The sequence below is a fragment of the Myodes glareolus genome, chromosome 18, assembly GCF_982192425.1.
Source record: "Myodes glareolus chromosome 18, mMyoGla1.1, whole genome shotgun sequence".
Classification (NCBI taxonomy): domain Eukaryota; kingdom Metazoa; phylum Chordata; class Mammalia; order Rodentia; family Cricetidae; genus Myodes; species Myodes glareolus.
Genome location: NC_142043.1, coordinates 44,139,138 through 44,165,707, shown reverse-complemented (window position 1 = coordinate 44,165,707; position 26,570 = coordinate 44,139,138). Strand labels below are relative to the sequence as shown.

The following is a 26,570-nucleotide window of genomic DNA, read 5'->3' as shown; positions in this document are numbered from 1 at the left end:
TGTGTCTTCTGACATCATGACCTGGATTAAAGTCGTGTGTCTTCCCACCAAATCCACTCACAAAGGATTGTTTTTCCCATCTTGAGATTGAGAACAAACTAATCCTAATGATATATTACAGGTATGCCCTCCATTTTTGGATTGTGGTTCATTCTAGATGGAGTCATTTTGGCAACCAAAAATAACTCTCACAATGGCAAAATTCCCTCCATTTAATTGACCTTGAGATTAAGGAGCCTCACCGTCATCATTTGCTCTCTCCACTTTCTGATTTAATTTGAAAATATTACTGGTTCCTCTCCTCACTCTAGCCTTTAGAAAACTGCACTGTGTCACACAGCATATTCTTCTGCACAGTCAGGTCTATAATGCAATTAGTCAATGGACTTTATCTTTTCTTTTCATTACTTTCTTTCCTTTCTTTCTTTTTTTTGTTTGGCTCTTTGGGTTTTAGGCTCTATGGCTTTTTTTCCTTTTTATATTTTGAAATAGGGTTTATGTGTGTAACGGTTGTAGTTTCCTGGAACTTGATTTGTAAACCAGGTTATCCTTGAACTCACAGGCAGATCTGGATGATTCTGCCTGCAGGATGTTGGGATTAAAGGTGTGAATCATCACCATTTGACAGTTTCTCATTTCTTATGGATAATAAATGACAGATAAGCACTGGGGTTCATCTCAGATATCACACAGAAAGTGTGACCCTATTTTAGACAGGACTTTAGGGTAAGGACCATGAAAGTTTCCTTGTGAATTCCAGGCTGGGAGCCACCTCTCTTTCTTTGATGTCTTCCTTGCTAAGGTTTGACAGGCTCTACTTTCAGGCTTGTAGGTGGAGACAGCACAACTGTTCCATCCTCACCCCCAACCCAAACCCCACCAGGTCAGACTCTGGGGATAGCAGGTAGTGCTGACTGCAATCACAGCACCCCCAAGTTCCAAGCTCCAGGTACATCAAATACCTGTCCTATTTAGGGATGACATTTGCTTCTGCAGAACCAGGTTCTTCACGGGCTCAGGCAGCTTGTCAAGTGGTTGTTGGGGTGTTTGAACTGAAAGCATTGTATCTAAGCCCTGATGGCACCAATGTGTGTCAGCCTGTTTGTGTCTTCCACCAGTCATGTAGGGCTTCAGAAAATTTCTTTATTTCACATTCATTTCAGTTTCCTCTTTAAAAATTCTCTGTTTATGTTTTGCCCCATTTTTAAGTGGGTTACTGGTTTTTTATATACAGTTATTCAGTTTTTATTGTGAATATTATTCCTCTATTGGATATGTAGTTATTGAAAATCTTGTCATGATCTCTAGGCTGCCTCTTTCTCTGAATGGTGGTGTCTATTGGTGTGCAGACAGTTTTCAATGTCACAAGTTCCAGTTTATTAACTGTTGTTTTTAGTATTTGTGCTAATGGTGTTCTATTTACTAAGTTTTCCTGTGACAAAGAGTTCAAGGCTATTCTTTATGTTCTCTTCTATCAGGTATTATTGTGTTTTTTTTCTTTTTTTATCACCTTCTACACCACAAAGGAGCCCTGGTTATTTTATCATGACTGTAATCAAGCCTCAGTTAAGAATCAATTCTAGTCAGGTAGTGGTGGTACACACCTTTAAACCCAGCACTCAGGAGGCAGAGGCCAGAGGAACTTTGTTAGTGCCAGGCAACTCTAGTCTCCAAGAACTAACTCCGGGACAGGTGTAAGACATTAAGACAATTTTGAAGCCATTTCTGACCATTCCAAACCCTCTCAGCCTCCATGCCTTAGTGCTTCCCCTCTTCCCCTGGGATCCAAGGTCCTAACAGCTACACATGCACGTACTCAGGTCCTGAACAATTACCCATACATGTACGTTTTGACTCAGTCCCCTGGGAAATGGGGTCTAAACGACCTCTTACCTCATCTGATCTGACAATAGCTCTCCAGCCAATTATTGGTATTAGCCCTTTTCGAATAAGCCAATCATAATGGTCAAGGAACAACCCCTTTGTATCTATGGTGCCTTCTCCTTTAATAATAGACTGTACCAGCTATTCGAGGTTTCTCGGCTTCCCAAATGCTGAGGGACACTCTCATGACAGAATTAATAAAATACTCATGTTTTTGCATTAACTGTGGTGTGTGAGGTGGTCTCTGGGGGGTGACTCCTTCTGGGTGTTTGGACACTAGTGTCCAACACAGGCTGCAAAGCTAAGGAGAAATCCTGTCTCAAAACACAAACAAGCAAGCAAGGAAACAATCAAAAGAATCAGTTCTAAAAAGGAAGGGTTTTTACTCACTCAGATATTCAATAACATAGCCACGTGGCTCAAAGTATCTTGTTATTATAGAGCTGGGTTGTTTTGCGGCTGGTGACATTGCTTGCATGTTCATAGATATTTGTACCAAGCATGCCAGAGAACTAGAAATGTCTCCATATATGAGTCAGTGTGTGTGTGTGTGTGTGTGTGTGTGTGTGTGTGTGTGTGTGTGTATGGATTCCCTAACTTTCAAGACTGGTCCATTTGTCAGGTTACTGTTGGACTCTAGTGTCTCAACACCAAGAAGGAGTCACCACTAGAGACCATCTCACACACCACAGTCAATGCAAAAGCATGAGGATTTTATTGATTCTGTCATGAGAGGGTCCCTCAGCAGTCGGGAAACTGAGAGACCTCGAATAGCTGGAACAGTCTACTTTTAAAGGAGAAGGCCCCATAGAAACAAAGTGTTGTTCTTTGACCATTATGATTGGCTTATTCGAAAAGGGCTAATACCAATAATTGGCTGGAGAGCTATTGTCAGATCAGATGAGGTAAGAGATCAATTTGACCCTGTTTCCCAGGAGACTGAATCAAAACATACGTGTCTGGGTAATTGTTCAGGAACTGAGTCAACATCTTAAAGATTATTTTGCACCAATTTCTGGAAAACATACTTGCATGTGTAGCTGTTAGGTCCTTGGTTCCAAGAGGAGGGGAAGCACTAAGGTATGAAGGCTGAGAGGGTTCAGAAATGGCTTCAGAATTGTCTTAAAGTCTTACATTATCATTTGGGGTAATTTGAAGTTTTTGCCTCCTATACACTAAAAGGAAAGGCATTTGCAGATGTGGCTTTGGTAGAGTAGGTATGGCCTTGTTGGAGGAAGTGTGCCACTGTGGAAGCAGGGCTTGACCTCTCATATATGCACAAACCATTCTTAGTTTTTCGCTTCACTTCCTATTACCGATAATTAACATTTATGTAGAATGTCTGTCCACACACTACAATGTTGCGACATCATGACAAAGGACTAAGCATCTGAGAGTGTAAGCCACCAAATCAAATGATTTCCTTTATTAGAGTTGCAATTATCATGAGATTTCTTTACAGCAACAGAACCATAACTAATATGGAAGATGATGCCAAGAACTGGAGTCTTGCTGTGATAGCTGAGATCATGTTTCTGATATAGGAATATGGACTTTGCTACTGTGGATTAGAAAAGCAGTTCAAAGGTTTAAGTGCTCCTAGTTAGGGCATAGAATTAGGAGAAAAGAAGACAGTGGTGCTGAGTGGGATTTGAATGGTGTGTGACTTCTCTGACAGGTTTCAGAGGAGATTAACATTAGTATGTGCCCTGGAGATTCTTGTGATATTTTCAAGAAGAATGTATCTGGGTTTTGCCCTTTTCTGAAGAGTCTGCTTAAGTCTAAATTGTGGCGTTTGGAATTGATCCTTATGGCAGAGAAAATCTTTAAAAAAGGGAAAAAAAGAAAAAGAGAAAACCACTAGTATACTCTCTGTCAAGCTGTTGTTAATAGTGACTTTAAGTAGTATTTATAATGAAAAGAGGCAAACTGAGCATTTAAAAAATTAAAAATGTAAAAAATTCAAGTCAAAAAGGAGCACCTGGATGAGGAATGGAATTAAATCCTGCGTTTAAAGAGAAAAACACATTAGGAAATGAAATAAAGGCAGTGGTGACCTCAGAAAAAGAGCAACCTAATTAAGTTAACAACTAGTGAAAAAGAATTAAAGCAAAGCTTAGAGACAGGTATTCTGGTACTTGCCTTTAATCCCAACCCTAGTAAGGTATAGGCTGGTGGATCTCTGAGATTTAGGCAAGCACAGTATTCACAGCAAATTCCTAAGGAGTCAAGCAAAGTTAGTGTAGGATACAAAGAGAACCCGAAAATTGGTGAAGGTGTAATTATACCAGGGACCATGATCCAGCTAGTAACAGAACCTGTCAGCCTTAGCTACATGGTTCTGGCATTAGAGTCAAAAGTAGAACAATGGTATTTTAGCATCTCTACTTCCACCTACGGAAAGCTGATGAGGCCAGGCATTTGTCAAGAGTGACCCTCAATGGAAGCCTGTAGTGAAATTATGTGAAGGTGTGAACTTGAAGCCTGTATTGTCTAGAGTACACAAAGATTTTGTGGATGCCAGAACAATTGGACATCTGCCAAGGGTAGCTGCTTCTCTGGTGCTGCACCAGCCTAAGTGGAAATAGTATGTTAAAAGTTAAAGCACAAGGGATAATTTCTGGTTCCATAATCAGTGGCCCAATCCTCATGACTCTCCATCAGATTCAGTGGTTCTAATTTGGTGTTTGCGCAGGTTCTCTTGCTATCAGTCCAGAGTCAGTAGCTCTCACTATCTCAGATCAGCTATTCCTGTGGGTATCACTATCATGGTTTTGATCCCTATGCTCATTCTCTCTCCCTTTTTTTCCATTCCTTTAATTGTGGTAAATTTTTTATTGCTTTATAAAGAATAAATTTAAAAATGTCCACTTCCTCCCCTACTCCTATTTTACTCACGCTCCATTTCTCTCGCTACCTCTCTCCCCCTCAAGTCCTAAGAGAGAGCAGGGTACCACCCCATGCTGTGGGAAGTCCAAGGTCCTCCTCTCTCCATCCACTCTTAGAAAGGTGTGCATCCAAATAGACTACGATCCCCAAAAGCCAGTACAAGAAGTAGAGACAAATCCCAGTGCCATTATCATTGGCTTCACAGTCTGCCCCAATTGTCAGCCACATTCAGAGGGTCCAGTCTGATCCCATGCTCGTTCAGTCCCAGTCCAGCTGGCTTTGGTGAGCTCCCATTAGATCAGGCACACTGCCTCAGTGGGTGGACCAACCCCTTGTATTCCTGACTTCCTTGCTCATATTCTCCCTCTTTTTGCTCTTCAACTGGACCTTGGGAGCTCAGTCCAGTGCCCCGATTTGGGTCTCTGTCTCCATCTCCATCTGTCGCCTGAAGAAGTTTCTGTGGTGATATTCAGGAATAGTCATCAGTGTGACTACAGGACAAGGCCAGTTCAGGCACCCTCTCTTCCACTGCCCAGGGTCCTAGCTACAGATATACCCTTGGACACCTGGGAAGCCCTCTAAAGTCAAGCCTCTTGCCAACAGCAAATTGGCTCCTTTAATTAAGATATTTTCTTCCCTGCTCCCATATCCATCCTTCCTCCACCTCAACCATCCCACTCGCCCAAGCTCTCCCCAACCCTCCACTTCTCCCTACTCTCTTTCTCTCTCCTCTTCCCCTAAGACACACTTATGTCTATGCTCCCAACTTTTGCCTGGTGACCTTTTCTGCTTCCAATTTCCAGGACGATCTATATGTTTTCCCTCGTGTGCATATTATTACCTAGATGGGGAGATGGAGGGATTGAGATTTTTGGGGGCAGGAAATGGGAAGGGAGTGGGAACTGGGATAGCTATGTGAAATGAAAAAGGTTGTATTATAAAAATGATTAAAAATGCAAAAAAGAAAGCATGTTGCAGGCAATGAAGCTGAAAGGACTTGGATATTTGAAGAGCATTTTGGCATCAGACTTAAAGATGCAGAGTTTGGGTCTGGGTTACCTCACTCAGTAAAGCTTTTTCTATTTCCATCCATTTGCATGCAAAATTCAAGATGTCATTTTTTTTTACCACTGAGTAAAACTCTAATATATATATGTTCCACACCTTCTTTAACCATTCTTCTATTGAGGGGCACCTAGGTTGTTTCCGTGTTCTGGCTATTACAAATAGTGCAGCTATGAACATAGTTGAACAAATACTTTTGTAGTATGATAGAGCATCTCTTGGGTATATACCCAAGAGTGGAATTGCTGGGTCCTTAGAGAGATTGACTCCCAGTTTCCTGAGAAACGGCCACACTGATTTCCACAGTGGATGCACAAGTTTGCATTCCCACCAACAATGGATGAGTGTTCCCCTCACTCCACATCCTTCCCAGCATAGGATATCCTTGGTGTTTTTGACTTTAGCTATTTTGACAGGTGTAAGATGGTATCTCAAAGTGGTTTTGATTTGCATTTCCATGATTGTCAAGGGAGCTAAAGGTATACAATAGAAGAAGGAAAGCATCTTTAACAAATGGTGCTGGCATAATTGGATGTCAACCTGTAGAAGAATGAAAGTAGATCCATATCTATCACCATGCAAAAAACTCAAGTCCAAATGGATTAAAGACATCAACATTAATTTGTCCACTTTGAACCTGATAGAAGAGAAAGTGGGAAGTAGTCTACAAGATATAGGCACAGGAGACCACTTCCTAAGTAGAACCCCAGTAGCACAGACAATAAGAGAAACAATGAATAAATGAGACCTACTGAAACTGAGAAGCTTCTGTAAAGCAAAGGACACTGTCAGTAAGACAAAAAGGCTACCTTCGGACTGGGAGAAGATCTTCACCAACCCCTCATCTGACAAAGTCTGATCTCCAAAATATACAAAGAACTCAAGAAACTAGACACTGAAACTCTAATTAACCCAATTAAAAATGGGGTACTGAACTGAACAGAGAATTCACAACAGATGAACTTCGAATGGACAAAAGACACTTAAGGTCATGTTCAACCTCCTTAGCGATCAGGGAAATGCAAGTCAAAACAACTTTGAGATACCATCTTGTCAAAATAGCTAAACTTAAAAACACCAATGATAGCCATTCTGGAGAGGATGTGAAGTGAGGGGAACACTCATCCATTTTTGGTGGGAATGCAAACTTGTGCAACCACTGTGGAAATCAGTGTGACGGTTTCTCAGGAAACTGGGAGTCAACCTCCTTCAGGACCCAGCAATTCCACTCTTGAGAATAAACCCAAGATATGCCCTATCATACTACAAAAGCATTTGTTCAACTATGTTCATAGCAGCACTCTTTGTAATAGCCAGAACATGGAAACAACCTAGGTGCCCCTCAATAGAAGAACGATTAAAGATGGTGTGGAACATATACACATTAGAGCTTTACTCAGTGATAAAAAACAATGACATCTTGAATTTTGCATGCAAATGGATGGAAATAGAAAACGCTTTACTGAGTGAGGTAACCCAGACCCAAAAAGAGGAATATGGTATGTACTCACTCATAAGTGGATTCTAGCCATAGTTAAAAGTCTTTGAGTCTACAATTCGTGATCCTAGAGAAGCTAAATAAGAAGGTGAACCTGAAGAAAATCATACAGTTATCCTCCTGGATAGTCGAACTAGGCAAGATTGCCAGGCAAGCTTGGGTCCATGGGGGCTGGGGGGAGGGAAGTAAGGGAAGATGGTCAGGAAGAGGGGAGAGGGGGAGGATTGGGGATGACTTGGGGGAATGGGAGGGGGGAGGGAGGAAAGATAGCAGGGAGGTTTATATCTCAGATCAGGGAGCCATTTTAGGGTTTGCAAGAGACTTGATTCTGGAGGGGTTCATAGTAAAATTTAAATAAAAAAATAAAAAATAATAATAATAAAAAAGAAAAGAAAACGCTTTACTGAGTCAGGTAAGCCAGACCCAAAAAGAGGAATATGGTATGTATTCACTCATAAATGGATTCTAGCCATAATTAAAGGTCTTTGAGCCTATTATTCGTGATCCTAGAGAAGCTGGATAGGAGGGTGAAAATGAAGAAAATTCAGGTAGTTTTCCTCCTGGAGATTGGAAATAGACAAGAGTCCCAGGTAACCTCGGGTGCATGGGGGGGTAGAAGGGTTTTTGGAAGGGGAGAAGGTTTGAGAGAAGGGAGCAGGGGAGGAATGGGGAATGCTCGGGGGACTGGGAGTGGGGGAAGGAGGAAGGATGGATATGGGATCAGGGAAGAATATATCTCAACTAAGGGAGTCAGTTTAGGGTTTACTAGAGACTTGATTATAAATGGGATCCCAGGTCCAAGGAGAGATCCCCAGATTGTTCTCTGGACAGAGGAGAGGGTGCCTGAACTGGCCTTGGCCCATAACCATACTGATGAATATTTTGCTTATCACCATAGATCCTTCATCTGACGACGAATGGAGATGGAGACGGAGACCCAAATTGGAACACTGGACTTAACTCCCTAGGTCCAAACGAGAAGCAGAAGGAAAGAGAACGTGAGCAAGGAAGGCAAGATCAGAGGGAAACTTCATCCAACGTTGGATGGCAATACAGACGGAGACCCACATTGGAGCACTGGACTGAGTCCCCCAAGGTCCAAATGAGGACCAGAAGGAGGAAGAACATGAAAAAGGAAATCAGGACCGCGAAGGGTGCGATCACCCACTGATACAAGGGGACTTATCTAATGAGAGTTCACCAAGGCCAGTTGGCCTGGACTGAGCGAGCACATGATCCAGCCAGATTCTCTGAATGAGGCCGAATTCTCTGAATGTGGCTGGCCCGGAGTCTTTCTGAAAAGCCATTGACAATGACACTGGGACTTGTTTTCTCTGTATATACTGGATTTTTGGGATCCAGTCTGTTAGGATGCTCACCTTCCTGGATCTGGAGTGAGGGGGGAGGAGCTTGAACTACCCACAAGGCAGGAGACCCTGACTGCTCTTGGGGATGAAGAGGGAGGAGGGGAGGGAGTAGAGGGAGTGGGAGGGGGTTGGGAGGAGGGGCGGAAATGGAGACTTTTGTATTTTAATAAACTTTTAGAAAAAAAATAAAAAAATAAAAACCTAGTTGGTTTTCAAAAACAAAAAGATGCAGAGTTTGGAGTTAGCACTGGTGTTTTTGATCTTACTTTGCTTAGACCTAGTGTCTCCTTACTGTGTTCTCTTCCCTACATTTGGACAGTAGTGCATATCTTCTACCATTATAGGTTGAAAGTATTGAAAATGGCTTTTGATTTTTAATTTCATAGCAGGTTATAATTAAGAGATTTTATGAACCTCTTCAGAGGAGACATTCAACTTTGAGTTCAAAGCAGTGTTGAGATTGTGGTAGACTATGGACGAATTTGAAGCTGCATAAAAAGAAATTTGCATTATGATATTGCTACAAATTTATAGGGTACAGGGATAAAAGGTAGTAGTTTGAATGTAACCATCCTCCATAAAGTCCCAGGGAGTGGCATTACTAAAAAGTGTGGCTTGTTGGAGAATTGTGCCCCTGTTTTAGGACGTGTATCACTATGGAGGTGAGCGTTGAGGTGACATATGGACTCAAGCCATGTGCAGTGTACTACACCACTTCCAATTATTTGTAAGATGAAAATTTACTTCCTCATCCACTCTCAGTTCTTCATCAGCACCATGTCTTCTTAAATGCCACCATGACTGGGCAGGATGATTAAACCTCCAAAGATTTAGTTAGAGATATAGCTAAATATATTCCTTTGTAAGTGGTCAATGTGTACTCCAAAGCAATAGAAACTCCAACAGCATGCTGTGTGCTAATGAACACCAGTTTATGTGTATTTTTCTCATAGGAAAGTTTGTACCTAGCAGGATGTAAACCCATTCTGTATGAGAGAACCAGAGATGGTTTGAAAAGAATGAATAGTAGGAATTGCGACCTACCCTATCAAGTGCTTGTAGTTATTTGAATGTAGTGTAGGGACTTCTGTGGGATATATAATACTTATCCATCCCTGTGTATGGATTGAGATGAAAAGCAGAGAACTATAACAGAGAGAGACACTTACCTTTTGTGAATATTGTGATCATGATAATCAGGCAGGGGGTTACATAGTAAAGTTTAATAATGAATTTGGTTTATATAAGTGGGCTTCAAATAGATAGAGGTGAGGTATATAGTAGACCCTGATGTGTAAATGTGAGAAAGGAGCTGTTGCTTTGTCGGGAGGGCAGCGAATAGCAAGGAAGACCTGAAATATATACATATATGTATATGTGAGACTTTCTCCATACACAATATGAAACTAAGTAAGTCATGAACCAACGCCATGTGGAGGGCTTGGAATTTATATAGCTTGCAGGCCCTGAACCCATTTGCATGAGTTCATGCATTTCTCTGTGTGTTTGTGTGTGGTTTTGACTTCAGGGGGAGATGCATAACAGGTGCCTTATGAGATTGTACTTTTCTCATTTAGAAAAAAATATTTCTTAATATAACAGAATTAAAAAACAATAAAAGGGAACATCTTGGTGGCAAAAGCAAATGGACCCTTCACCAATTACGCCAGCATATCTTTTCTTTGGATCATACAAAAGGATTCAGAGTTCCTTCTGGAACGGGCATGACACAGATCAACAGTGCACCGAGTACATGGGAAATTCACTCCTCATCCGTTTTCAGCCCTTGAATGGTCTGTATGCAGAGGTTGTGGATCTAATCTGAGGCTGGTCATTGAGCATATTGGGTTCCATGGACGGTTCCTCTGTCAGGAAGTCAATGTTCAGAAACAATGTGGGTCTTCCATCCAAGGGTGATTCAAATAAGGAGAGATCACCAAGCAATCTGTCCACAGAATTCATGTTGTCTCCAATGTCCCCAGTAGCATGCTTGATAACATTAGCCATCAAGACATCTTCTTTTGGGACTGTGTCTTCTGAACAGAGTTTCAGTTCCAGGCAGGAATATTTACTGAGCTTGAAAAGACTTTGGCATCTCTTGTGTCTTTGTTCTACACACTTTTCTTTAGATTGTCTCTTCCCAGCTTCTCTAATTCCAGAAAGGGCTGGTTCACTGGCTCTTCTCTTCAAAGAGAAGAGAGGGTGTTGAGCACCTACATGGTTACTCTTTAAACAGGGATGCTCAGTTTTCTGATAACTGTCCTCACAGCTCAATTTGCATTTTAGAATATTAAAAGTTGCTGTTACTTTATTTGGTTGCCTGTATCTTAGGGATGAAAAAATCTCTTCCAAGTTATAACCCTTGGTGTACATAGTCTCTACAAGCCTTGGAAGGATTTCTTTAGTTGTAGGTGCTGTATGTTTTTTAATGGGACCCAGCCATGGGCTTTGCAGAAGTTGACGTATTGTTATTCTCCTGTTGGTGGGGACCATGAACAATTGTGCAATGATGGTGAAACAGGGTTTGGACAAGTTGAAGGGGATGGGATACATTGTGCTGACGATGAGACTGTGCATACCATGTAATGTGTTCTCTGTGTATGGAAATTGTCCTGTGACCACTATATATAGAACGACTTCCAAGCTCCACATGTCAACAGCCAGTCCATCATAAGGTTTTTTTGCCAACATCTCTGGTGCCATATATAGCAAGGAACCACAGAGTTCTTTGAACATCTGCCCCTCTGCAAGCTCAATTGCCATACCAAAATCACAAAGCTTGACGTTGCCATATCCGTCAATAAGGATATTCTCCAATTTAAAATTGCGATGCGCAATGCGTCTTTGGTGGAGAAAGTGCACAGCTGATACAACCTGTTGAAAGATGGGTCTAGCCTCCTGGTCCTTTAAACATCCAACTTCACTGAGGAACATCTGTAGATCCTTTCCAGCCACATATTCCATGATTATATAAGTCCTTGACCGTGTGTCAATGACGTGAAAAAAGCGAATGATGTTACTGTGTTCCAAAGTCTGAAAGATCTTTATTTCAGAGTTGATCTCACCCAGAGAATTGCTTTTTTTACTAAGAACCTTGACAGCAACCTGTGTTTTGTGGGAATGTGGCAGGGAAGCTTCACCTCCCCGAAAGAACCTACAGCTAGAGGTGTTAAGATCCTGAAATCTTTGTCAGGGATGTCTTCATCCCAGGGTCTGGCCATAGTGTGTTGTCTCAATCCACCTACTTTTCTTGTTGGCAGGGAATGCTAGAAACAAAAATTTGATCAACGTTAAGACACAGGTCTAGCACTATGAATCCATTATCATCAAATCTTAGATTTCCAATACATACCTAATGATGTACTTCAAGGACATAGAAATACTTGAAGAGCCCAACCTCAAAGCAATAGACAGTGAATCACAGTTAAGATCAAAGAGGGAATCGCTGAGGTGTCCATGGAAATATAAATACTTACATCAGAGAAATAATAATTTGATTACTTTCAACAATGAACCAAAATAAAAATCTTTGGTCAACCTTATAAAGTGATAAGAGATACAAATTAAATTATCAGTAAAAAGGGATAATGTTCTAGCCAAATAACTTTCCAGAGGATATCTTCTGGATGCTTCAAATATTAAAACCAGGGACATTTGAAAGAATGAAAGGAATGCCTAGACTCCTCCTAGACTTGTGTGAACACTGAAATATGATAAAAGAAAAACCCTTAAACACATGAGACATACATAGCAAATGTGGCTATTGAGAAAAATGACTCCAGCACAGTTTGATTCCAGGCATCTTGGATTCCCCAAATCTCTCAAAAATAAAGAACAAAGAATTGACATAAACTAGAGTCAGAAAGGAACGGTGTCCCACGCTGCCATCTCGCCCGCAAGAACGACGCAGGACACTTAGGATCCTTCTGTGGAAAAAGCTTTAATGCATCTTGAGAGAGAGAGCATAAGCTTACATGGCAGAGACCCAGAATGAGGGGAAACCAGCCCTTATAAAGGAAACAGTCCTCACTTCGGACATGTCACTCTTGGATTGATCCGCTGCCCATTATCCCAGAAGATACCTCGGAAGTAGGCAGGGACACAGCAGTAGAAAGTTACCAAGCACAAGTACTGGGATTAAAGGCGTGTGCTACAACACCTTGAACTCAGAGAGATCTGCCTGTCTCTGCCTCCCAGGCATTGGGACCGAAGGCGTGCACCACCACACCTTGAGGTCACAGAGGTCAATCTCTACCTTTGTCCCCTGAAGCAATGGAGAATGTGGTTGCGGCTCTCCACAGAAGGGAACTTAATTGAGGAAAAAAAATCCTCTATGATGTACAGCTGTTAGGCATTTTCTCAATTCGTGATTAATGCAGGAGGGTCCAGTTTATTTAAATGGTACTATCCTTGGACTGGTTGTCCTGGGTTCTATACTGAAGCAGACTGAGCAAGCTAGTAAGAGCACCCTTCTATGGCTTCTGCATAATCTCCTGCCTCAAAGATCCTGTTCTGTTGAGTTCCTACCCTAAGATATGTCAGAGATGAACAGCAGTCTTGAAAGTGTAATATGAATCAACTCTTTCTTCCCCATCATTCATGTTGGTCATGGTGCTGTTCCAGAGCAATAGAAACCCTAACTATGACAAATACCATACTGAGAGAAAATACTTTAGGAAAGAGGAAGCAAAGGAATGTATCTACACAGATAGATGTGGCAGGATCAACCTGAGCTCACAATCAAATGAGCACGGTAAATAAAGTATGAGCTCCTTTACCTCATTAACTTATTGAAAAAATTGAAACAATCAAAAGAATCAGTTCTAGAGAGGAAAGATTTTTCAGCCCTCAGATTTTCAACAACATAGAAAGCCATGGGGCTGAAAATATCTTGTTAGTATAGAGCTTGGTTGGTTTTTGGCTGATGTCATTGCAGTATAAGTTCTCTATTCACCAGTGACTTATTTCCTATAAATTTCACCCCTATGACTTCCAAACTTCCAAGCAGTACTAGCTAATTGTCAATAGTACTCAAAATCCTGAGATCTTGTTATGAAAACCACTGTGGTAGTTTGAATGAGACAGGTCTCTACAGTTTGGGGCATTTGAGCACCAGTTTTGGATGCATTTGTTTAATTTCATGTGGTAGAGCCTTGATGACTTATTAGTCAGAGTTCTCTAAACAAGAGAGCACCTGACACAATGGTACAATCAATCTCTCTTCCCCCTTGAAATTTATTGGAATGACTTACAGACTGCTGGCCAGCTAGTCCAACAATGGCTGATTATGAACTGAAACTTCAAAAGTCCAGGAGTTGTTCAGTCCACAATGTGCTCTCTCTTGTCTGGTCGTCAGGATCTGCTGGAATCCCAAAGAAGTTGCCTCTTATTCCAATGAAGGAATGGACTTGGTAACAAAGCAAGCGCAACATAGAAATGAACAAAAGTCTCCTTGTATGTCCTTATATACTCTTCCAGCACTAGGCGTGGCTGAAATTAAGGGTGTGTTTTCTGGCGTCATGAACTGGATTAAAGGCGTGTGTCTTCCCACCAAATCCACTCTTCAAAGGAGTGTCTTTCCCTCCTGGAGATTAAGAACAAACCAATCAAAAATGATCCATTACAGTTCTGCCCTCCATTTTTGGATTATAGTTCATTCCAGGTGTAGTGATGTTGGCAACCAAAAATAACTCTCACAGTGACAGAATTTCCTCCATTTAATTGAACTTTAGATTAAGGAGCCTAGCTTTCATCATATGCTATCTGTGCTTTCTGATTTATTTTGAAAATGTTAGTGGTTCATCTCACTACTCAAGCCTTTAAAAAACTGCACTGTGTCACACAGCATATTCTTCTGCCCAGTCAGGATTATAATTCAATTGGTCAGTGGACTTTATTTTTTTTCTTTTTATTACTTTCTTCCATTACTTTTATTTTGGCTCTTTGGGTTTTAGGCTCTATGGCTCCTTTTACTTTTGGCTTTTAAAAGAGGGTTTATGTGTGTAACAGCTCTGGTTGTCCTGGAACTCGATTTGTAATTTAGGTTAGCCTTGAACTCATAGACAGATCTGCATGATTCTGTCTGAAGGATGTTGAGATTAAAGGTGTGAATCACCACCATTTGAGAGTTTCTGGCTTCTTATGGATGATAAATACCAGATCAGCACTGGGGTTCATCTCAGATATCACACAGAAAGTGTGATCCTATTTTTGTCAGGGATTTAGGGTGAGGACCATGAAAGTTTTCTTGTAAATTCCAGGCTGCCAGCCACCTCTCTTTCCTTGAGGTCTTACTCTCTAAGGTTTGCCAGGCTCTACCTTTAGGCTTCCAGGTGGAGACAGCACCACTGTCCCACCCTCATCTCCAACCCAAACCCCACCAGGTCAGACTCTCAGGATAGCAGGCAGTGCCGACTGCAATCACAGCACCTCAAAAGTTACAAGCTCCTGTCCTATTTAGATATGACATCTACTTCTGCAGAAGCAGCTTCTTCATGTGCTCTAGCAGCTTTTGGGGTAGTTTTTGTGTGTGTGTGTGTGGACTGACAGCATTGGATCTTGTAAAACTTTAAGACAATTCTGAAACCATTTCTGACAATTCTGAACCCTCTCAGCCTCTGTGCCATAGTGCTTCCCCTTCTCCCCTGGGAACCAAGAACCTAACAGCTATACATGCACATATGTTTCCGGAAATTGGGGCAAGATAACCTTTAAGATGTTGACTCAGTTCCTGAACAATTACTCATACATGTATGTTTTGATTCAGTCCCTGGGAAATGGGGTCAAAATGACTTCTTACCTCTTCTGATCTGGCAACAGTTCTCCTGTCAATTATTGGTAATAACCCTGTTGAATAACCCAATCATAATAGTCAAAGAACAAACCCCCTTTGCGTCTGTGGCCTTCTCCTTTAAAAGTAGCCTGTACCAGCTATTCGAGGTTTCTTGGCTTCCCGAATGCTGAGGGACCCTGTAATGACAGAAATTAATAAAATCTTCATGCTTTTACATCAGCTGTGATGTGAGGGGTTGTCTCTGGGGGCAACACCTCCTCGGTGTTTGTACTCCATGGTCCAACAATCTAAGCCCTGATGGCATTAGAGTTGGTCAGTGTGCTTGGGTCTCCACCAGTCATGCAGGGCTTCAGAAAATTTTTTGTTTCGCATTCATTTCAGTTTCCTCGTAGAATATTCTCTGGTTTTGGTTTTATCCATTTTTAGGTGGTTACTCTTTTGTTTCATATCTAGTTATTGAGTTTTATACATTGAGAATACTATGTCACTACTGGATGTGTAGTTATTGAAAATGTTGTCCTGATCTGTAGGCAGCCTCTTTTTCTGAATGGTGATCAATGTTGATGTGCCTCTTATGAACTAGTATTTGACATTATTTATAATGCCTCTTTGTATTTTCACCACAAGAAACCAATCAATTTTCTTTTATCAAACCCAGCAGTAGTTTTAGTGTTTTTTCTTTCTTTTTTCTCAACTGCTACACCACAAAGGAGCCCACGTTATTTATCATGTCTGTAATCAAGCCTCATTTAAGAATGAATTTTAGTCAGGTGGTGGTAGCACATGCCTTTAATCCCAACACTCAGGAAGCAGAGGCAGGAGGAACTTTGTTAGTGCCTGGCAACTCTGGTCTACATGAACTAATTGCTTGGCAGACTCCAAAGATACAGAGAAACCTTGTCTCAAAACAGAAACAAGCAAGCAAACAAACAATCAAAAAAATTTGTTCTAGGAAGGAAGAATTTTCTGCACTCAGATTTTCAATAGATATAGAAAGGCATGAGGCTGGAGATATCTTGCTCTTTATAGAGCTGGGTTGTTTATAGAGCTGGTTTGTTTTGTGGCTGGGAACATTGCCTTATAAATTCTCTATTCTGCAGTGATAGGATAGTTTCACCCCTATGACTTCCAAAGCTTTCCAAGCAGCACTAACTAATGGTCACTAGTGCTCAAAATCCTGAGATAGTGCTTAGAAAACCACTGTGGTTGATTTAATGAGACAGGTCCCTATTGTATTGAGCATTTGTGTGCCAGCTTTGGCCTGTTTGGGTAAATTCATGTGGTAGAGTCTTGTTGACTAATTACACAGAATTCTCTATAACATCAGAGTGCCTTATAGAATGACACAATCAATTTCCCTCCCCCTTGGAATTTAATGGAATGATTTACAGGCTGCTGTCCAGCTAATCCAACAATAGCTACCTATGAACTGAAAGTTCAAAAATCCGGGAGTTTCTCAGTCAACAAGGCTATAGTTTCTGTCTGGTCTTCAGTATATGCTAAAATCCAAAAGAATTTGACTCTCATTTCAGTGTAGAAATGGACTTGACAACAAGGCAAGGGAAAGGGAGAAATGAGCAAAAGTCTCCTTTTCTAAATTTACAAAGTCTTCCACACAAGTCGTGGTCAAAATTAAAGGTGTGTCTTTTGCATCATGAACTGAATGAAAGGCATGTGTCTTACCACCATTTTTAATCATCAAAGAAGTATCTTTCCCTCTTCGAGATTCAGAACAAACTAATCAAAATGATCTATTATGCCCTCCATTTCTGGATTGTAGTTCATTACAGATGTAGTCAAGTGGACAAGCAAAAATAGACATCACGATGGCAGTATTCCCTCAGCGGGATTGTCCTTGAGATTAAGGAGCCTTCCCTTCATCAAGCTCCTTCTGCTTTCTGATTTAATATAAAGATGTTCATGGTTCATCTCCCCACTCAGGCCTTAAACACATAAGAAAACTGCAGTGTCTCTCACAGCATAGTCTTCTGTCCAGTCAGTTTTACAATGCAATTAGTCCTTGTCTTCTTCATTTTCTTTTTCCTCTCCTATTTCTTCTTCTTTTTCTTCTTCTGCTTCTGCTTCTTCTTCTTCTTCTTCTTCTTCTTCTTCTTCTTCTTCTTCTTCTTCTTCTTCTTCTTCTTCTTCTTCTTCTTCTTCTTCTTCCTCTTCCTCTTCCTCTTCTTCTTCCGCTTCCGCTTCCACTTCTGTTTCTTCTCTCTCTCTGTCTCTCTCTCTCTCTGTCTCTTTCTCTCTCTCTCTTCTTTTTGGCTTCATGGCTCTTTTGTTTTTTGAGTTTTTGACTTTTGAGAGAAGATTTATGAATGTAACAGCTCTGATTGACCTGGAACTCAAATTGGAAACCAGGGTAGGCTTGAACTTACAATCTGTTCTAATGACTCTGTCTTAAGAATGTTGAGAGTGAACATGTGAATCATCACCATTTGGCAGTTTCTGATTTCATGTGGACAATAAATACCACATCATCACTGGGGATAATCTCAGATAACTGCTGTTTCCCAGAGAAAGGGTGATTCTATTGTTGACAGCTTTGGGTCCGGGCCATGAAACTTCCCTGTGAATTCCAGGCTGCCAGATACCACTCTTCCCTTGATGTCTTCCTCTCTAAAATTTACCAAGCTCTACGTTTATGCTTGTTCTGCAGACAGCACCACTGTCCTACCCTCACCCATAACCCAAACCACTATGTGAGTCTCCCAAGAAAGCAAGCAGTGATGACTGCAACCACAGCACCTCCAAGTTAGAAGCTTCCTGGTGGACCAAAGTCCCTTATTTACGGATAACAACTGCTTCTACAGGACCAGCTCCTCGATGTGCTCCAGCAGCTTGTAGATGGAGTAGTTGTCAGGGTGTGTGGACTTAAAAACCAGATCTAATCCCTGATGGCACCTGAGTGGGTCAGCCCACTTGAGGCTTCTACCAGTCATGCAAGGGCTTCAAAAAATTTGTTTATGTCACATTCGTTGCAGGTTCTTCTTCAAAAATTCTCTGTTTATGTTTTGCCCCATTTTAGGTGGGTTATTGGTTTTTATATTCAGTTATTTAATTGTTATTTATTGTGAATATTATCACTCTATCGAATATGTAGTTATTGAAACTCTTGTCCTGATCTGTAGGCTGCCTCTTTGTCTCAGTGGTGGTGTCTGTTGATGTGCAGACACTTTTCAATGTCACAAGTTCTAGTTTATTAACTGTTGATCTTAGTATGTGTGTTAATGGTGTTCTGTTCAGTAAGTTTTCCTACACTATTTCCAAGGCTATTCTTTATGTTCTCTTCTATTAGGATCTGTGTATCTGTTTTTTATGATGAGATCCTCGATCTTTTGGGGTTTAGGTTTTATGCAGGTTAATCTATATGAGTCTATTTGGATTTTTCTGCACTCAGCATTCCAGTTTGACCAGCACCATTTGTTGATGTTTCTGTCTACTTTCCAATATGAGTTTCTGGTTTCTTTGACAAAAATCAGGTTTCCAAAACATCTAACAGTGACTCCAATATACAAAGAAAAGGCTCAGCTTCAGGCTGTACCCTTATGGACTAGTATGTGACATTATTTATGATGCTTCTTTGTATTTTCACCACAACAAACCAATCACTACTCTCTTCTCAAACCCAGCAGTGCTTTTAATTTTTTTTTAAATTTTTCTCACCTTCTACACCACAAAGGAGGCCTGGTTATTTTTATCATTACTATAATCAAGTCCCAGTTAAGAATCAATTCTAGTCAAGTGGTGATGGCACACACCTTTAATCCCAGCACTCAGGAGGCAGAAGCAGGAGAAACTTTTTGCGTGGCAGGCAACTCTAGTCTTCATGAAATAATTCCTGGACAGGTTCCAAAGCTATGGAGAAATCCTGTCTCAAAACACAAAAAAGCAAACATAGAAAACTTTCAGTTCTAGAAAAGAAGGGTTTTTCAGCACTCAGATTTTCAATGACATAGAAAGCCGTAGGGCTCACATTATTTTGTTATTATAGAGCTGGGTTGTTTTGTGACTGGTGACATTCCTTGCATGGTCATGGATGTTTGTACCAGCATGCCAGAGAACTAGAAATGTATCCATATATGTGTGTGTGTGTGTGTGTGTGTGATGTGTGTGTGAGTGTGTGTGTGTGTGATGTGTGTCTACAGAATTCTCTACCTTCCAAGACCTGATCTGTTTGTCAGGTTATCATTTGTGGAGTTTGAAGTATTTGCCAACTATATGCTAATAGGAAAGGCATTTGCAGATGTGGCTTTGGTGGAGTAGTTATGGCATTGTTGGATGAAGTGTGCCAATGTGGAAGCAGGCTTTGACCTCTCATATATGCACATACCTTGGTTAGAGTTTCAGTTCACTTCCTATTTCCAGGAATTAGCATGTATGTAATGTATACAATTATGTATACAATGTATGTAATGTATGTTGAATGTCTGTCAACACAATACTGTGTTGCAGCATCATGACAAAGGACTAAGCATCTGATAATGTAAGCCACCAAATCAAATGATTTCCTTTATTAGAGTTGCAATTATTATGATATTTCAATTATCATGATATTTCTTTACAGCAACAAAACCATAACTAATATGGAAGATGATGCCAAGAACTGGAGTCTTGCTGTGATAGGTGAGATCATGTTTCTGATGAAGGAATATGGACTTAGGTACTGTGGATTAGAAAAGCAGTTCAAAGGTTTACGTGCTCCTAGTTAGGGCACACAATTAAGGGAAAAGAAGACAGTGGTGCTGAGTGGGATTTGAACTGTGTGTGACTTCACTGAGAGGTTTCAGAGGAGAATAACATTAGTATGTGCCCTGGAGATTCTTGTGATAATAACATGAAGAATGTATCTGGGTTTTGCCCTTTTCTGAAGAGTCTCTCTATGTCTAAATTGTGGAGTCTCAAATTCTAAGAAAAAAGAAAAAAGAGACCACTAGTATAGTCTCTGTCAAGCTGTTGTTAGTAGTGAATTTAAGTAGTATTTATAATAAAAAGCAACAAACTGCTTTAAAAAATGAAAGAAGTAGAAAATTCAAGTTGAAAAGGAGCACCAGGAAGTGGAATGGAATTAAATCCTGTGTTAAAGGAAAAAAGCACATTAGGAAATGAAATAAAGGCAGTGGTGACCTCAGGGCAAGGTCAACCTAGTTAAGTTAACAACTAGTGAAAAAGAATTAAAGAAAAGCTTAGCACCAGGTATTGTGGTACATGCTTTTAATCCCAACTCTAGTAAAGTATAGGCCGATGGATCTCTGAGATTTAGGGAAGCACAGTATTCACAGCAAATTCCTTAGGAGCCAAGCAAAGTTACTATAGTAGACAAAGAGAAAACGAAAATTGGTGAAGGTGAAATAATACCAGGGACTATGATCCAGCTAGTAACAGAACCTGTCAGCCTTAGCTACATGGTTCATACATTAGAGTCAAAAGTAGAACAATGGCATTTTAGTAACTCTCCTTCTACCTAAGAAAAGCAGTTGAGCCCAGGCATTTGTCAAGAGTGACCCTCAATGGAAGCCTATAGTGAAATTGTGTGAAGGCGTGATCTTGAAGCCTGTATTGCCTAGAGAACACCAAGATTTTGTGGATGCCAGAACCATTGGTTATCTGCCAAGGGCAGCTGCTTCTCTGGTGCAGCACCAGCCTAAGTGGAAATCATATGTTGACACTTAAAGCACCATGGATAAATTTTGGTTCCACAATCAGTGGCCATATCTGCAAGACGCACAATCACTTTCAGGGGTTCTAATTTGGTGTTTTTGCAGATTCCCTTGCTATCAGTCCAGAGTCAGTATCTCTCACTATCTCAGATCAGCTATTCTTGTGGGTATCACTATCATGGTTTTGATCCCTATGCTCATTCACTCTCTCTTTTTTCCCATTGCTTTAATTGTGGCAACTTTTTTTATTTTTTATTGCTTTATAAATAATACCATTCAAAATTTCCACTTCCTCCTCTCCTCTCAATTCACTCAAGCTCCTCCACTTGTGTTACCCCTCTCCCCCTCCAGTCCTATGAGAGATCAGGGTACCACCCTGCTCTGTGTGAAGTCCAAGGACCTCCCCCCTCCATTCAGGCTTAGGAAGGTTTGCATCCAAATAGAGTAGGATCCCAAAATGCCAGTACATGAAGTAGAGACAAATCCCAGTGCTGTTATAATTGGCTTCTCAGTCTGTCCCAATTGTCAGCCACATTCAGAAGGTCCAGTTTGATCCCATGCTGGTTCAGTTCCAGTCCAGTTGACTTTAGTGAGTTCCCATTAGATCAGGCACACTGTCTCAGTGGGTTGACCAACCCCTCGCATTCCTGACTTCCTTGTTCATATTCTCCCTCTTTCTTCTCTTAAACTGTACCTTGGAGCTCAGTCCAGTGCTTTGATATCTGTCTCTGCCTCTATCTCCACTTGTTGCTGCACAAAGGTTTTATGGTGATATTCAGGATATTCATCAGTCTGACTATGAGACAAGGCCAGTTCCGGCACCCTCTCCTCCACTGCCCAGGGTCCTAGCTGGGGTCATCGCTGTGGACACGTGGAAAGCCTTCTAAGGCCAAACCTCTTGCCAACCCCAAATTGGCTTCCTTAATTAAGATATCTTCTTCCCTGCTCCTATATCTGTCCTTCCTCCATGTCATCCATCCCACTCACCCAAGCTCTCCCCAAACCTCGCTTTCACTCTTCTCTCTCTCCCTCTCCTCTTCCACTATATCACCCCATGCCCATGCTCCCAACTTTTGCCTGGCAATCTAGTCTGCTTCAACTTTTAGGAGGATCTATATATGTTTCTCCTTGGGTTCACATTATTTCTTAGACCGGGAGAGAGTTGGAGAATGGGTGCGGCAGAAAATGGGAAGGAAATGGGAACAGACAGCTATGTGAAATGAAAAAGATCTTATTTTAAAAATCATTTAAAATGGAAAAAAGAAAGTATGTTGCAGGCAGTGAAGCTGAAAGGAGGTGGACATCTTAAGAGCATTTTGGCATCAGACTTAGAAATACAGAGTTTCGAATAAGCACTGGTGTTTTTGGTCTAGCATTGCTTTGGTCTAGTATCTCCTCACTATGTTCTCTTCCCTACTTTTTGAACAGTAGTGGATATCTCCTGCCATTATAACTTGAAAGTGTTGAAAATGGCTTTTGATTGTTAATTTTATAGCAGATTATAATTAGAGTTTGTATAAACCTACTCAGAAGAGATGTTCAACTTTGAGTTCAAACATTGTTGAGACTGTGGTATACAATGGGCGAATTTGAAGCTGCATAAAAAGAAATTTGCATTATGATTTTACTACAAATTTATAGAGTACAGGGATGAAAGGTGGTAGCTTGAACATAACCAGCATCCACAGAATCCTATGCTGTGGCATTACTAAGAAGTGTGCCTTTCTTGGAAAACTGTGCCCTGTTTTAGGACGTGTGTCACTATGGCGGTGAGCTTTGAGGTGGCATAGGGACTCAAGCCATGTGCAGTGTACTACACCTCTTCCCATTATCTGTAGGATGAAAATTTACATCCTCATCCACTCTCAGCTCTTCATCAGCACCATGTCTTATTGCATGCCACCATAGCTGGGCAGGATGATCCTAGACTGAACCTCTGAAGCTTTAATTAGCGATCGAGCTAAATATCTTTCTTTGTAAGTGGTCAATGTGTACCCAACAACAATAGAAACTCTAACAGCATGCTGTGTGATAATGAACACCAGTTTATGTTTGTTTTTGTTATAGGAAAGTTTATACCTAGCAGGAGCTAAACCCATTCTATATGAGAGCACCATGGCTGTTTTGGAGAGAATGCACAGGAGGAATTGCTCCTATCCTGTCATGTGCTGGTAGTTATTCGAATGTATGGTAGGAACTTCTGTGTAGTACGTGATAGTTATCCATCCCTGTGTATGGGTGACCAGAAAGGAAGAGAAATATAACAGAAAGAGACACTTGCCTTTTATGAATATTGTGACCATGATAATCATGCAGGGGGATACAGAGTAAAATTTAATAACGAATTGGATTAATATGAGTGGGCTTTAAGTTGATAGATGTAAGTTATATGGTAGACCCTGATGTGTAGGTATGAGAAATGGACTGGTGCTTTGTCAGGATGGCAGGGAATAGCAAGGAAGACCTGAAACAAATACATGTATGAGGTGAGACTTTGTCTGTACACAATATGATACAGAATAAGTCATGAACCAATGCTATGTGGAGGGCTGGGAGTTTATGTTTGTATACCTTGCAGGCCCTGACAACCAGTTGTATGTGTTCATGCATTTCTCTGTGTGTTTGTGTGTGGTTTTGACTTCAGGGGAGAGATGGATAACAAATACCATGAGATTGTACTTGTGTCATTTACAAAAATATATTTATTAATATAACATAGTTAAAATACAATGGAAAAGAAGATCTTGGTGACCAAAGTAATTAGACCCCTTACACATTACTCTATCACCTCTTTCTTTGTAGCTTACACAAGGATTCAGAATTCACTCTGGAACAGGCGTGACACAGATCAACAGTGCACGGAGTACATGGGAAATTCGCTTCCTCATCCGTTTCCAACCCTTGAATGCCCTGGATGCAGAGGTTGTAGATCCAATCTGTGGCTGATAGTGGGGCATATTGGGTTCCATGGATGGTTTCTCTGTCCAGAAGTCCATGTTAAGAAACAATGAGGGTCTTCCATCCAAGAGTGATTCACATAAGGAGAGATCACCAGGCGAGCTGTCCAGAGAATCCATGCTGTCTCCAATGTCCCCAGTAGCACACTTGATAACATTAGACATCAGGACACCTCCTTCTGGGACTGTGTGTTCTGAACAGGGCTTCAACACCAGGCAGGGGTATTTGTTGAGTTCGATTAGACTTTGGCATCTCTTGCGTCTTCCTTCTACACCCTCTTTAGATTGTCTCGTCCCAGCTTCTCTAATTGTTGGAAGGGCTGGTTCACTGGCTCTCCTCTTCAAAGGGAAAAGGGGGTGATGAGCACCTATGTGGCTGCTCCTTAAAGAGGGATGCTCAGTTTGCTGATAACTGTCCTCACAGCTCAATTTGTGTTTTAGAATATTAAGAGTTGCTGTTATATTATTTGGTTGCCTGTGTCTTAGGGATGAAAAAATGTCTTCCAAGTCATAACCCATGGTGCACATAGTCTCTACAAGCCTTGGAAGGATATCTTTACTTGTAGGGGCTGTATGTTTTATAATGGCGCCCAGCCATGGTCTTTTCACAAGTTGACATATTGTTATTCTCCTGTTGGTGGGGACTGTGAGTAATTGTTCAATGATGATGAAACAGGGTTTTGACAAGTCAAAGGGAATGGGATACATTGTGTTGGTGATGAGCCTGTACATACCATGTGATGTGTTTTCTGTGTATGGAAATTTTCCTGTGACCAGTACATATAGGACGACTCCCAAGCTCCACATGTCAACAGCCAGCCCATCATAAGGTTCCCTTGCCAATATCTCTGGAGCCATATAGAGCAACGAACCACAGACTTTCTTCAACATCTGCCCCTTTGTGAGCTGAATGGCCAAACCAAAATCACAAAGCTTGACGTTGCCATATCCGTCAATAAGGATATTCTCCAATTTAATATCACGATGCGCAATGCATCTTTGGTGGAGAAAGTGCACCGCTGATACGACCTGTTGGAAGATGGGTCTAGCCTCCTGTTCCTTTAGATGTCCAACTTCACTGAGGAACATCTGCAGATCTTTTCCTGCCACATACTCCATTACAATATAAGTCCTTGACCGTGTGCCAATGACATGAAAAAAATTAATGATGTTACTGTGTTCCAAAGACTGAAGGATCTTTGCTTCAGAGTTGATCTCACCCAGAACATTGCTTTTTTTCCTCAGGATCTTGACAGCAACTGTTGTCTTCGTTGGAATGTGGCAGGCAAGCTTCACCTCCCCGAAAGAACCTGCAGCTAGAGGTGTTAGGATCCTGAAATCTTTTTGAAGGATGTTCGGGTCCGAGGAAACGGCCATAATGTGTCCGTTCAGTTTCACCAGCTTTTCTTGCTGGCAGGCAATGCTAAAACCAGAAATTTAATCAATCTTAAGATGAAGGTCTAGCACGATGAATCCATGGTCATCAAATCTTAGATATACCATATAAAACAAATGATGCACTTCAAGGACATAGAAATACTAGAAGAGCCCAACAGTAGATAAGGAATCACAGTAGAGATCAAAGAGGAATTCACTGATCAGTTCATGCAAATCCAAGTACTTAGACAGAGAAACAAAGATTTGGTTATTTTCACCAATAAGTCAAAATGAAAATCCTTGGGCAACCTTATCAAGTATTAAAAGATAGAAATTGAATTATAGTAAAAGGAGGTAATGTCCTACCCAAATTACAATCCAGTGGATCTTGTCTGGACCTTTCAATATTATAACTTAAGTAATTTCAAAGATTGAAGGGAATTCCTAGACTTGTGTGAACATTGAAATAAGGTGAAAGGAGAACACTTAAACACATGAGACATATGCAGCAAGTGTGGCTATGCACAAAAATGACTCCAGGTCAGGCAGATTCCAGGCATCTGAGATTCTCCACATCTCTCAAAACATATGAACAAACAATAAGCTAGAGACATCAGAGAGGAAGGAAATCAGTTAAGGAAATCTCTCTCTGAGGTAAAGCTGCTACACATTTTCTCAATTAGTGATTACTGTGGGAGGTCCCAGTTCACTTAAATAGAACCCAAAACAACCATTTCAAGGATACTATCATTTGTCATATTTCTGTACTAAAGCAGACTGAGCAAGCTAGCAAGCAGCACCTTTCTATGGCCAATACATCACCTCCTGCCTCGAGGAACCTGTTCTGTTTGAGTTTCTGTCCTAAGTTTCATCAGAGATGAACAGCAGTAATGGAAGTGTAAGATGAATAAACCCTTTCCTTCCCCATTACTCATGTTGTTTGTGGTGTTTTGATAAAGAAATAGAAACCCTAACTATGACAAACACCTTAGTGAGAGAAAATACTTTAAGAAAGAGGACGTAAAGGAAGGTATCTACATTGCTGCTTATGGCAGGATTACCCTGAGCCCACAA

General features: G+C 41.0%; 1 protein-coding gene and 1 pseudogene across 1 annotated transcript; both read right to left on the bottom strand.

The window, feature by feature from the left end:
• Window positions 1-10,390: 10,390 nt before the first annotated feature.
• On the bottom strand, window positions 10,391-11,924 carry LOC148119131 (sperm motility kinase-like; annotated as a pseudogene).
• Window positions 11,925-23,984: 12,060 nt separating this feature from the next.
• LOC148119130 (putative sperm motility kinase W) lies at window positions 23,985-25,496 on the bottom strand. Its single transcript, XM_087897804.1, has one exon. It carries the CDS (start codon window positions 25,494-25,496, stop codon window positions 23,985-23,987), a length of 1,512 nt encoding a protein of 503 aa, XP_087753930.1.
• Window positions 25,497-26,570: the final 1,074 nt, after the last annotated feature.